This window comes from Eleutherodactylus coqui, chromosome 5 (genome assembly GCF_035609145.1).
Source record: "Eleutherodactylus coqui strain aEleCoq1 chromosome 5, aEleCoq1.hap1, whole genome shotgun sequence".
In the NCBI taxonomy this organism is placed as follows: Eukaryota; Metazoa; Chordata; class Amphibia; order Anura; family Eleutherodactylidae; genus Eleutherodactylus; species Eleutherodactylus coqui.
The window spans coordinates 172,273,150-172,285,934 of record NC_089841.1 but is presented as its reverse complement, the minus strand read 5'-3'; the positions used below and the strand labels follow the sequence as shown (position 1 = coordinate 172,285,934).

General features: G+C 47.1%; 1 protein-coding gene across 1 annotated transcript; it reads right to left on the bottom strand.

The window, feature by feature from the left end:
• Positions 1-316: 316 nt before the first annotated feature.
• PIP4P1 (phosphatidylinositol-4,5-bisphosphate 4-phosphatase 1) lies at positions 317-9,720 on the bottom strand. The gene is made up of 7 exons (XM_066603726.1): positions 9,478-9,720; positions 6,004-6,191; positions 5,775-5,881; positions 5,342-5,447; positions 2,193-2,245; positions 2,003-2,093; positions 317-1,920 (listed from the first exon to the last, which is right to left on the bottom strand). The coding sequence occupies exons 1-7, from the start codon at positions 9,632-9,634 to the stop codon at positions 1,777-1,779; spliced, it is 846 nt and encodes a 281-aa protein (XP_066459823.1). The 5' UTR covers positions 9,635-9,720; the 3' UTR covers positions 317-1,776.
• Between the last annotated feature and the right edge of the window lie 3,065 nt (positions 9,721-12,785).

The following is a 12,785-nucleotide window of genomic DNA, read 5'->3' as shown; positions in this document are numbered from 1 at the left end:
CCAATACGCTGCAATCAGCTGATTCATGTCTAATGTGTATGGGCAACAAGTAGGGTTTGGCTTGTTGCCTCATATTTCTGCCAGACCGAGAGCAGCCCCATTATATACAAGGGCCTGGGTCCTCTTTCCCATTTTTACTTGAAATATAAAGTACAACAAGGACTTAAAATATGACTAACGGGAACGTGTCCTAACTTCAGGTCTACTTGGCACTTAAGACCTGTCGAAACTTGACCTACTGTAGCTTGAAGGTACCTGCCAGTAATAGGTCTTCTCCCATGCTCGGATCATACTAATTATCAAGAAAAGCCCTACAAAATGTGTCAGTTTGTTCTTTAATGTTTTAGGAACAACGCTCAGCACAATTCTGGAAATAAGCCAAGACAATTTAAAAAGGAAGAAAAAAAAACAAAAACATTTATATTTTCAAGTGAAATAAAATTTGCAGGAAGCACAGCAGCAACAGAGGGAGAGAATAAAATTATTTACAACTCAGCTGCACAATCATAAAAAACTGGTTGGACCCTACAGACATCACAATGGACTTCATCCTCCTCAGTAAGTTGCACTTCCTTTGTTTCCTACCCATATGCCACCATGTAAATGATCACTCCCCTTTACAAAAAGAAAAGAATGCCCTTAATACAGAGCAGGATCATAAAACCACAAGAGGAGACGTCTGAAGCGCCACGTCTACCGGGGTCCGGAGGTGGCTCTATGTAGTGTCCTAGAGGTAGCAACAAAAAACGTCTAGCCGTGTAAGGCTTTATCTTGGTTTAAAACATAGGGCTGCAAGGTTTAAAAATTCCAGTGTTCTAAGATTTGGCCTAACGATGATTAACAGGTAAAACATGATTAATGTGACAAATCATACGAGGGACATTATATTTGGATTTCATACATAGCCTGCAACAAGGTTGGATTCTATTTTACTAGCTGCTGCCAGTGACTTATGCAACGGAATGGATTCATAGCAGGAAAAAGGACCAGGGGCTTTTTTTTTCTTTTTTACCTTTGTAGATATACCTAAAAATGATAGAAGGATTTCCATTGGTCTGGATTACTCATGCAGCTATGCTACTGGCTGTTTGAAGCAAATAGAAAAGGCCCCCCTTCGTAGTGATATAGTGTTCTGAAGGCCGCTCTGGAAAGGCTAAATGTGAAATGATGTTCCACAGGTAAGTTAAAGCCTTTCTGCTACTTATCCAAATGCATAATTAACCCCCTCCCTCCTGAAAAAGGAAAAAAAAAAAAATTTAAGGTGCAACAAATAGGCTATGACACAATGTGGAGAAACACCCTTCCACGAGGATGCTATCCGGGCCTTACTTTTCATCATGCCATTACTTTTAATAGAGTAACCCTAACTAGTGCTCTTTTCCAGAAGGCCCTGCTCCTCCTTAATGTAAACATTACCCTGCATCTGCTGCTGCAAAAATAAAATGTAGCTTGCAGCCCTTCCCTGTCTCTATATTGCCCCCCTACACTCCTAAGTTTACAGGATTGTTGAAAAGCAAATCAACCCCTTAGCAGCTACAGGGTCCTGCGATATTTAGCAGCCCCTGGCGGATAAGAGGTTAACATTGGGCAGCAGTAAACATTAGCAGGTGGTTTGAAATTAATGGAATCATCATATTCAGTACTGCTTCATAAGGCAGCAAGGATTTCTTCCTTTGATTGATGGCCGTAGCAATGACTCCGTCCTGTGCCTTTAAAAAGGTTACTTGTCATTCTGGCCACCAAGGAGGAAGCTGGAGGAGGCAAGTCTAGGTGGGCTCACGAGAAGCTCTGGATGGGATGACTGACTCGCATACATGCCCAGTAAATGGCCCGGCCTAAACAGATCAGTGCCAACAAAAGCAGCGCTGCCCATGAGGCATAGATTCCACCATATTGATGTGCCAGTGCCCACGTGCCTGCCTGCAAGACACAACATAGTTATGTGAATATACATGCCTTGTTATTGAAGTTTTTAAGATTGTAATGTACTGTATGTACTCACCACAAGTCCTGCTGTAGCTACAGCAAATATAAAGCCCATCAGAAAGCAGCATACACATCTCTTTCTTGGGTACCTCAGCCCAATAGAGGAGCTGTACATGAATAAAAGTCAAAAATGGTGAAAAAAAAAAAAAAAATACAAATACCGGCATCCATCATTCCCCCTTAACTATTTCTCCTCTCACACTTACACTTTTCGGCAGTGCGGGCAGCGTGCCAAGGTCCGGTCGGAAAAATCTGTCCACTATGGAAGAGAAATAAATGTGAGCAGTCATTATCAAAGTTTACCAAACACCATTTTTTCCACCAAATTGGTATAACCGCAGATAACCCAAGATGGAATAAAGGCAAACTGCATTCTTCCCCCCCGATATCAAAGACTTCAGATAATAATTAGGGATGAGCGAGCGTACTCGGAAAAGCACTACTCGCTCGAGTAATTTGCTTTATCCGAGTATCGCTCTGCTCATCCCTGAAGATTCGGGTGCCGGCACGGAGCGGGGAGCTGCAGGGGAGAGCGGGGAGGAACGGAGGTAAGATCTTTTCTCTCCTTCTCTCCCGCCCGCTCTCCCCTGCTCCCCGCTGCGACTCACCTGTCAGCCGCAGCGGCACCCGAATCTTCAGGGACGAGCACAGCGATACTCGGATAAAGCCAATTACTCGAGCGAGTAGTGCTTTTCCGAGTACGCTCACTCATCTCTAATAATAATCCTTCAACTCTATATTCATCATTGGCAAACCTATATATACACCCACATTAGGGAAAGGTATATGACAGGGCAGCCATTAAATTGAATGGCCGTCCATGTATTGGTTGAATTATATCTGCAAGAGCTGCCGCCAATGGGGTCCCCCAACTAAAACATGCGTATTAACATTGAATATGGTCAAGAAATGTTGTCATAGAACAAACTTAAGTAAGGCCACTTTACACGGGCGTATATGTGTGAACAATACGTGGAGAATAGAACCCATCTAATAATTAAAAAAGAAAAAAGCCTACAGGCTTTTTTTTTGCACCACACTTTGACCCTTTGTCCAAACAAAGTAAAGTATGAACAGCACAATTTGGGTGCAGTAATAAAAGTCTACATCCCCACGGATGTCACTTTATTTTTCCATAGGCATAAAAACAGGCGACGTTTCAACTGCACAGCCGCAGCCTTTGTCAAGCTCACATTAATGGTGTACCATCTGCCCTTTTAACATAATCCTCCACCAATCACATAATATCCCATACAAATCATAAATTAAGAACGTGTGTACACCTACCTCCACCATGCAATACTCCAGAATTGCTCTCGCTCCCCCTCCTCCATCTTACCAGCGTCTACTATGTGACACTGCGCATGTGTGGGGATCCCAAGCATCGCGAGGAATCGCCCTGCATCTCACTCCGTGCTCACAGCCCTCACCGTTGTGGTCTCCCTACTGTGCATGCGCGAGGGTACACCAGTGGGGGCTGTGAGCACGGAGTGAGATGGGATCCCCCACACATGCGCCGTGTCACATAGTAGACGCTGGTAAGATGGAGGAGGGGGAGCGAGAGCAATCCTGGAGTATTGCATGGTGGAGGTAGGTGTACACACGTTCTTAATTTATGATTTGTATGGGATATTATGTGATTGGTGGAGGATTATGTTAAAAGGGCAGATGGTACACCATTAATGTGAGCTTGACAAAGGCTGCGGCTGTGCAGTCGAAACGTCGCCTGTTTTTATGCCTATGGAAAAATAAAGTGACATCCGTGGGGATGTAAACTTTTATAACTGCACCCAAATTGTGCTGTTCATACTTTACTTTGTTTGGACTGTTGGTTGGGGGGGTCTGGATCCAACCCCGTTTTGTGAACGCGCACACGATTTGCCGCTATTGGCATATTTTGCCTGAAAATAGCTGCTGTTGAACTCTTTTTCTACACTTTGACCCCTTGGGTTGATGACTTTGGGGGGGGGGGGGTCATTAGATTTGGGACATCCTTGAGTGAACCGTCAGGCAAAGTCAAAGTTCCTATGTTAAATCTAGCGGCGTTGTTGTGCTTCAGCCAACAGTGCCGCTAGGGAGAGTCAAGTGTTGCTAACCGAAGTACATATCAGGCGCTTCCCAGTTAGACTGTAGCCATGTCCCCAAAATGTGAAAAACCAAGCCGCGGATGGCGAACACTTAAAGCAGAATCATTGACTTGACTGTTTAACATTTACGACAATTTTTCCCGAACATTTTTTATGTTCGCATAGCGAACATCGGGTCAATCTAATTAATTTCAATGGGTTTGTGCGCATTTTGGATGCGGGTAAAAAAATTTTTTTTTTAAAGTACCCACATCAAAGGTCCACATAGAAATCATTGGGGGGAGGGGGAATGCGCAAATAAATACACAAAGATGCATGAAACACTGCGTAGTTGCGCAGGTTAAAAAAAAAAAAACACCACACCTCTAACTGATTAGCCATTTCAGTAGGTGAGCGTTTGCCACACGTAGATGGACATGCCTTGCAGGTGCAAACAGTGCAGTAAAATACACCGATGCATGTAAAAGAGAAAAATCGTTGAGGTGAAAGTAGCGTAATAATGTGACACCGCCTAAGGCCTCCTTCACACAGGCAACACGCTATCACTGCAAGATAATAGCGCAACTTTGTTGACCGTGTGAACGAGACCTAAAAGCGGTGCAAACAAAAAATAAAAACTGAGAAAACCTGTCAGTAGACGTACGATACTATTTTTTTTTTTTTTTTACAATAGAAAAGTTTGCATTTGCAGCGTACATCTACTGATCTTTTTTTGTAAGGAACGGCATATAAGCCTTTAGACAAAAAAAAAAAAAATTCTAAAATGGCGCGTAGAAGGTATAGTGCAGAGCAGGCCTGCGCAGTGGTTTGTTCCAACAGTTCTGGTAGTGATACCGAAACTGCATTGGAGGTAGTAAACAGTGATGACTCTAGTTCTACCGTGAGCCCTGCTGTGGTTGAAGCAGTTGTCGAGTCGTCAGGGCTGAGTACTGCAATGCCTCCCACAATGTCGAATTCTGTGGTTTCATTTTCCCCCTAAATTCCCCGATTTGTAGCGCCTCAGGGTATAAATGCGGATGCTGCTAAATTTTGTACGCTTTGATTTTTTAAAAATGTATCACTGATAAAATAGCGGAATTAATTGGCAGCAGACCAACATCTATGTATTATTCACACGGACCATCCATATATGTATAGCCTCATAGGCCCACGTGCGGTCCGTGGATTAACACAGACAGTACACGGCCCTAAATACACGAGTGTGCCAGAGGCCTGTAGCAGATGGAACAAGACAAAAACACTGAGTATACAAGGAGTCCAAACCATACCAGAAAGTTGTTCTTGCAGTGTCCACATATGACTCTGACGCCGACAGGCTGTGGCTCTGGGCTCAAGGGTCCGGCGTGTACAGGGCCCAGGTTAATGATTCTTTTACTGGTAGGAAAAGAGACAGACCAGTGACTTATTGATCAATAGCTTTAAACTATTTTCTGGGACTTTGTTATGGATGACCAATTCTCAAGACAGTCATCAATAATTGATCAAGATTGGCCACCAAAGCGATTGGGAGCCATGGCAAAAATACAGACGGAGTCATCAGCTTCTGGCTCCATCCGCACTGACAGCGAGGCCAAGAACAGCAGATTTTAGAGGTGCTGATCGCTGAATCCCTGCCAATCAGCTATTGATGACCTATAGTTAAGTCCCAGAATACCCCTTTAAGGTCAGCTCTTACATTGTAGCATGTGATCGCTCTCTTACCAGTATGGCCTTGGACAGGCTATCCTCTGGGATGTGACTTTGCAGATCAGCAGGCAGTTGCAGGGACAGCGCACATACTTCTTCCCCTGGGGAGCATTCTTTATGGGCTACAGAAATAAATATCAAGTCAATATTGTCTTCAAGATCAACAATTTCCTAATGGTGGCATCACACAACGGACACCATCAAGCTCAACTGCTCATTTCTCTACATTGTTTGCATTTCTCACCGTGGCCTCGTTGCAGACTCCACACTTGACCACATGTTGGTGCATCTTCCCCTCCACGTTGATGAGTGACTGGCACACCCTGCATGTTATCATGGGGGCAGAACCGCTTTCTGGACTGGTCAGTGGAGAATAGGGTGGGGGGTCTTCGCCAGGTAACACTGCGCCACCTGCTGGGAACACCTGAAAGCCTGGATAGAATGGAAGAAGGATCTGAATGAAAAGCAAAAACCAAAAGGCTGTTTACCCGTAATCCAGCTACCCTGTAAGTGCCACCGACATAAGAAGTGGCATACCCACCTCTGCATCCCCCACCCCCTCTAGTTCTGGAAGGTTGGGACTTTCGGAAACGGCTAAGTAGGCTTTGTTACTCTGTTTCCGTACTGCATGAGCTATGGCAACACCACAAGTCACTGCGCTACATTGTTCGTGCAACTCCCACGGACTTCTATGGAAGTTACATAAACAGCTTAGCAAAGTCCTCTCACTGCTCCTGCAAGTCCCAACCATCGCACTGAGCCTAGCCGGCAGAGGGGTCTGGAGGTGGGACAAGCATCTAGCAGACTTCTGTGGCCTTTCCTGTGGACGTGCCATGAAAGTCTCAGATGGGAATGCCCATTATGGTGCCCACTTTCTGTATTTTAGAACAGATAACTGTAGTTGACTATGTCTATGTGGCCTACAAAATAACACTGATAGGATCCACGACTAATATCCTTGGGGCCTCCTAAATGGGAATACGACTCCTGGACATGTTCCTTCTAGCCAAACTTCTGAAAAAAAAACATTTTGTACCCGTCTTCTTACAACTGCAGGAAATGGCTGTCTACAGCGAGATCCTTACACCGGTCACCCATTACGTGGACTCGATGGCACCGATGATAACAGGACACTTACATTGTTTTTAATTGAAATCGCCATAAAGAGGGCAGATAAGAAGCCCCCGCTGCCTCCCTGAATTCACTATAAAATAACGGATGTCGCCTCCGTTGGATTCAATAGATGACCCGCGTGATTTCAGTGGCAACGGCTAATCTGTCTCCCCATACTTGTCTTTGGGGGGAAACAGCCAACACGTCTGATACTTTGTTCCTAAGACTAGTTTGACACGGGAGACGGCGATATCGGACCGCGGCAGAGTTCTCCCATTGTTTTCAATGGGCCCGACGCTGCTGCCGACGATCTCAGCTAGATACAACATGCCACGATTGAGGGTTTAAGAAAATACATCACTCATGTGTGACCCCGTTCAAAAGAATGGGGTTCATATTTGTTCTTCTCCCAATGCACAAATCTCCGTGTGAAAATGGCCTAAGGCAGATAAGTCCTGCCAGACAAGTATGGCAGCTCCATGGCCTTCCCGTAACCATGGTGGATTATTCTGTGCCCGGTCCAGGCATCCCGCTCATGGCTGTGGACCGGCACACTTCACCGTTTAAATGGATATTCCACTTTCAAAATACAAGAAGTTGTTGCCAGATGTCCTCCAGCTTGGTGCTCAGAGGCTGTCCGTTGATGTGGCCATCATTATGTGATAGGTTCACTGCCATGTATGTATCAGATGTGCCCATGTAGGTCTACTACCACATAAGCTAGGGGTGCCCATACATCAAGGGCAGCCAACTACTTCCAGGTCACGATTGTCTGCCATCGCTCAGCAAAAACGATCATTTGTTGTTAAAGGGCTTCTCCAGGCAAATACTACCGATGACCGATCCGCAGGATAAGCTGATTGGCCGGGGTTCCACTGTTTGTGATCCTGGCCAATCAGCTGATTGGACACCAGCAGTCAGCACCACAACCCACGGGGTATGGAGCGGAAGCAGATCGCTCTGATCCCTTAGTAGCAGCTGGTAATTGTAGGCTCAGTGGTCATTGCACAGGCTCAGAGCGATCTACCCTGCGTGTGGGGGCGCTAATAGCGGGGGCCTGAGAGGTAGACTCCAGCTGATCGACTATTGATGATATATCATAAGGGTCATCAATAGGATTTGTCTGGAAAACCCTTTAAATTTCACCCACTTTAGTTGAAATTGTCCATTTCCACTAATCTTATGGCCTCATGCACAAAGGCGGATTTTTGCTGCGGAATCCGAAACAGGCGTCCACCTCCGGACTCCGCAGCGATAACCATCCGTAGCATGCCATGGAAAAACGATTCTACGTGCACACGAGTGCGGTTTGTTTGTATACACACATACTCGCAGCACGCTTCATATACTGCGGTTCCCGCACAGACAGCTTCCATTGAAGCCAACGGAAGCCGTCCGACCCGTGGCTCACCCGCAATTAATATTGCGGACAGGCTGCAGATTCCGCTGGAAGAGTAGGAGATTTATCTATAGTGTGCCAGTATGATGGCAGAAGGAAGAAGACACGGACAGGTGTGCAGGGTCGCCGGCAGATTCTGTGCGGGATTCTCCAAGCTGCAGACCAGGCCTTTTTTGGGGGGAAAGTTGGCTTCTACCGCGTTGTTTTGCCCACCTCTGGATAAACGCTGGGGGGTAATAGGATGGACATGTGTCTTTCCCCCGCCTTCCATGTTATGCGCACGCTATGGCTGGGCTCCCAAGATCACTGGTGAGCGGCGTTCTGCCAGAGCCGGACACAACCAATGCCATGTAGGTGCCCTGTGTGCAGCAGTTTGACATCTACAGCCGGACAGGAGGCGCAGCATGGAACGGTTTTCTGTTCGGCATTGAAAAACGGACACGTAGCACGCGGCGAGTGATGTCCGAGGACTGCGGGCGCCGCTCTGCATCAGCTTCCCCCCACTAGAATGATGACAGAAGGGAAAGAAAGAGGAACCCTGAAGGCCGGATATACGGGGGCCCCGCCTCAGGCCAGGCTCCCACGGTGTGAGCGTATTAACATGCGTGTATCATACTGTATTTTTGGCGTGTACACGTCCTGCGTACTTGAGCACGACACACCAGCCCGCTGCCGCTGATTTCCATGAACTAAGTTCAATATATTCCATATTGATGTGCAATACGCACAAAGATACGGCATGCTGCGATTTCTCAGTGCGACTGAAATGCACGTGGCCGAGGCCATTGTAATCAGCGGTTCTATTGGCTGCACATTGCGCACGTAATACGCATCACCAACGCATCCGTGTGAATAAGCCCTGAAGGACACACTATTAACACGGTTGGCCCGAGGTGGATACGTCCTGTCACTAGCAGTCTGTACATACGGGACACGATTCACAGGTCGGCCTATACTGCCCCCACTGTACAGTGCAGTCCCAGTACTGCAGCTGAATCACCGGCCGCACTCTTGCACCAGTACTTAGAGCTGCCCAGGAGGACGCCACGCCCCGGGCTGCACGTGAGCACCGCGGGAGTCCCCTGCTCACACTTCCCCCCGCAGCCAATCAGATGCCGGTACACAGGTTCATGCGTGGGCTGATTGTAGAGTGGGCGGGGCTCAAGGTGCCACTAATAAACAAGTCACCGCGGGGCAGAGTCTTACCTTGCGGCTTGTTGCTGGGGGCGGGGCCAGGACCACCGTACGGAGGAACCGAAGGAAGTGCACTACCCGGCGACGGGGCTCCAGGACCTACCGAGGCTCCCATGCCCCCTCCGTCCCCGAGGTCGGAGAGGAGGGGGGACCGCTCTCCATCCGCCATGTCCCTCGCTCCCACCTAGTACCGGCACAAACTGTTCCTGCTGCTGCTTCTCCTGTCTGCTGACGCAGCTGTCACTGCGGCTGCGCGGGACGCATGCGCAGGAGTCGGGGAGGAGGATTACCAAGGCGCATGCGAGCTACTCAGTCACGTGCAAGATAATTGGAAACAAAGGTCTTTTGTTCACGTGACCGTCACCTGATTTGGTTACTCCACCCCCATCTCACCCAACTTTATTGACCCGTCGTCCAATGAAAGCATGTCTTTTTAAGTGTCAGATCTAGTAGTTCTTCACTCCAGTCCTCAAGGGGCCCAACAGCTCGTGTCTTCTGGATGTCCTGAGTGTTGTATCTATAGGATCTCCTGAGGACTAGAGTTGGAGGATGCAGTTCTGGGGCTAATGCACTAGAATGTGCTGTGTGACAGATTAACCCCTTCCGGCTGCAATCACTCTATCGCCCTTGTCTGATATTAGCATAACTTATTAACCCCTTCATGACCACCCTATTTTGTGCCTTAAGGACCAACGATTTTCATTGCTGCATTGCAAGAGCCATAACTCGTTGGTATAAACATATGAGGCCTTGTGCTTCTCTTTGGGCCGAGTTGACGCCGCCCGTGTCGGCCGAATGTGTTGCGCTGCCAGGAAAGGAGCTTAACGCCGCAGTCCTGGCCCTGCTGCCGACCACGCTGTGCGCTTCAACGGAAGAACTTGGAGCTACGCCTGCCTGCAGCGGGGGACGACCTTGCAGCTGGGGTTGGCTGGCTTCCTGCGTTCACAGGCGGACGCTGTATGCCTTTCCCATTAATCGTTAGTGGGCTCCCAGGACCTGCAGCCCATCCACCTGTGCAGCCAATCAGCTGTGGGGGGCATCACCTCCCTGTCAATCTTGACTGCCATGACACCTGCACGGCTTTCCCGATCTCATCGCGGGGGGTCCGATACGGCCCCCAAAAGATTGTTCAGGGGATTAAAATGCCACTGTCAGATTTGACAGCAGCATTTAAAGGGTTAACAGCCCCGATCGGCCGCGCGGCTTGTCTGGGCTGTTTTCCTTTCGGGGGTCAGCTGTAAGAAACAGCTGACACCCGTGATGTATGGAGGGAAATAGCAGCGCTATCTCCCTCCATACAGGTCCTGCAATGGCAGGATATAAAAACACAATAGGGCGGTCACTAAGGGGTTAATGGCACCACATCAGGGGGCACATGTGGTGTAAAACTTGTATTACTACATTTTTTTTATGTTTTGAGGGGGGAGAGGCTGGCAGATGGAAAAATGTCCAGAAATGCCACCATTGTTTGGGTTTGCCTTTACAGCGTTCACCATTAGTTAAAAATAACACAATAATTTTTTTTTCTGTGGATCAGCATGGTTACTGCAGTACCAAGTTTAGATAATAATCTTTATATAGCGCCAGCATATCCCGCAGCGCTTACAAGACAGGGGGAACAGGAACAAAACCATGTTACATGTAGTAATCAGTTGATGGAGTCAGTAGGGGTGAGGGGCTCCAACGAGCTCACATACTACAGCTAGTGGGGGGATACAGAAGGTAAAGAAGCTGCAGATGTGCACGGTATGGCGAGGTGGACTATAGTAATTTTTTTTTTACTACTTTTGCACAATAAAAGCACATTTTTAAAGAAAAACAATTGAATCTGCATCCCCCTATTCTAAGACCCATAATATGTAAATTTTTCCGACAATGTAGCTCTGTGAGGTTTCGTTTTTTGTGGGAATAGTTGTAGTTTTTATTGGTACTATTTTGAGCTACATGTGACTTTTGGATTGCTTTGAATTGCGTTTTTTTCGGCGGTAAACAAAAGGAAAAATAGCAATTCTGGCATTACTTTTTAAAGTTTTTATAGCGTTTGCCAGGCAAGATAAATAAAGTATTTTCATTGTTTCAGTGAACGCAGTAATACCCATGTCCATTTAAAAGTCGTTTGTTTTTTGTTTGTGGAGAAATTTTCTTTTTTTAAAGGGGTTTTCCAGTGAAGTACTATTGATCAGCTGGGATCCGTCGCTCGGGACCCCGATCGATCAGAAGAGCGGGCGCATGCTGTCAGCGCCGCAATAACACAGAGGTCGGAGCTGAAGTCTCCGCGTGTAGTGGCCGGTGCTTGTAACTGCAGGCACAGCTAACGTTGAAATAAACGCGAGCTGTGCCGCGCTGACCTCTGTGTATTTGCGGTGGTGACAGCATACATCAATAGTATTCTCCCTGGAAAACCCCTTTAAACTTTTTTTTTCTTTAAATTAAGCTTTATTGATCTCTTTCTGACATTATGTTTTTAGTCCCTGAAGGGGGCTTGATGTGATTGTTCAATTGCTAGGATAGTACACTGCATTACTTATGTGGTGCATTCTACTAAGCCTATGACATCAGCCTATTAGATTCTGCCAGAGACAGGACCTAATAGGCCAAGTTACATCACAGGCATGCAGGACTTTGGAAGGTCTCCAGCTACACTGGAAACCCATTGGTATGTTGTGAGTACACTGCGGGGTGCTGATGGGTGACAGAACACCCTCCCCCTGTCATCTGATTACATGATGCAATTGGTTTTGATTGTGGCATGTAAGTGGTTAAGTTGCCAGGAATTAAGATTTCTCCATTCCTGACTGTTAGAGCAGGAGCCTGACTTTCAGTAGTTAGTCAAGCTACCGCTTTCAAAATGTGCAGTTTTAAGGCCTCTTTCACATGGGCGACAGCGATAACTCTGCCAGAAAATCGCAGCGATATATTACAGCTGTGTTCCCGCGATTTCTGTGCGATATTGCTGCGTTTTCTCACGACAACATCACGATTTTGTAGCACTTTTAGCCGGAATTTTCGAGGGGCCTTAAAATATAAGCCTGAGCGCTGCATTTAAAAAAAAAACAAAACAATTCATTACCTAACAGGCGCTTTCCGCTCTACCGGACTTCTCCTTCCGAAGCTCTGTCGTACTTCTTTGCAGTCTTCAGCCTCTGCTTCCTGGTTAGAGGGTTCCTAAATCCCGCCTCCAGGAAGCGATGGCTGTGATTGGCTAAGCCGCATCGCTGGAGAACCAATCAATGCAGCTCTCGATGAACCGATCAATGCAACGCTCGATGAACCAATCACAGCCATCGCTTTAAATGGCTGTGATTGGCTCATAGAGCACT

Excerpts from the sequence above, each read along its gene's own strand:
- PIP4P1 (XM_066603726.1), bottom strand. The coding sequence starts at position 9,634 with ATGGCGGATGGAGAGCGGTCCCCCCTCCTCTCCGACCTCGGGGACGGA. Across the intron at positions 6,192-9,477 it reads CCCCAGCAACAAGCCGCAAG|GCTTTCAGGTGTTCCCAGCA; the intron begins GTAAGACTCTGC and ends CATTCTATCCAG. Across the intron at positions 5,448-5,774 it reads GCCTGTCCAAGGCCATACTG|TAAAAGAATCATTAACCTGG; the intron begins GTAAGAGAGCGA and ends TTTTCCTACCAG.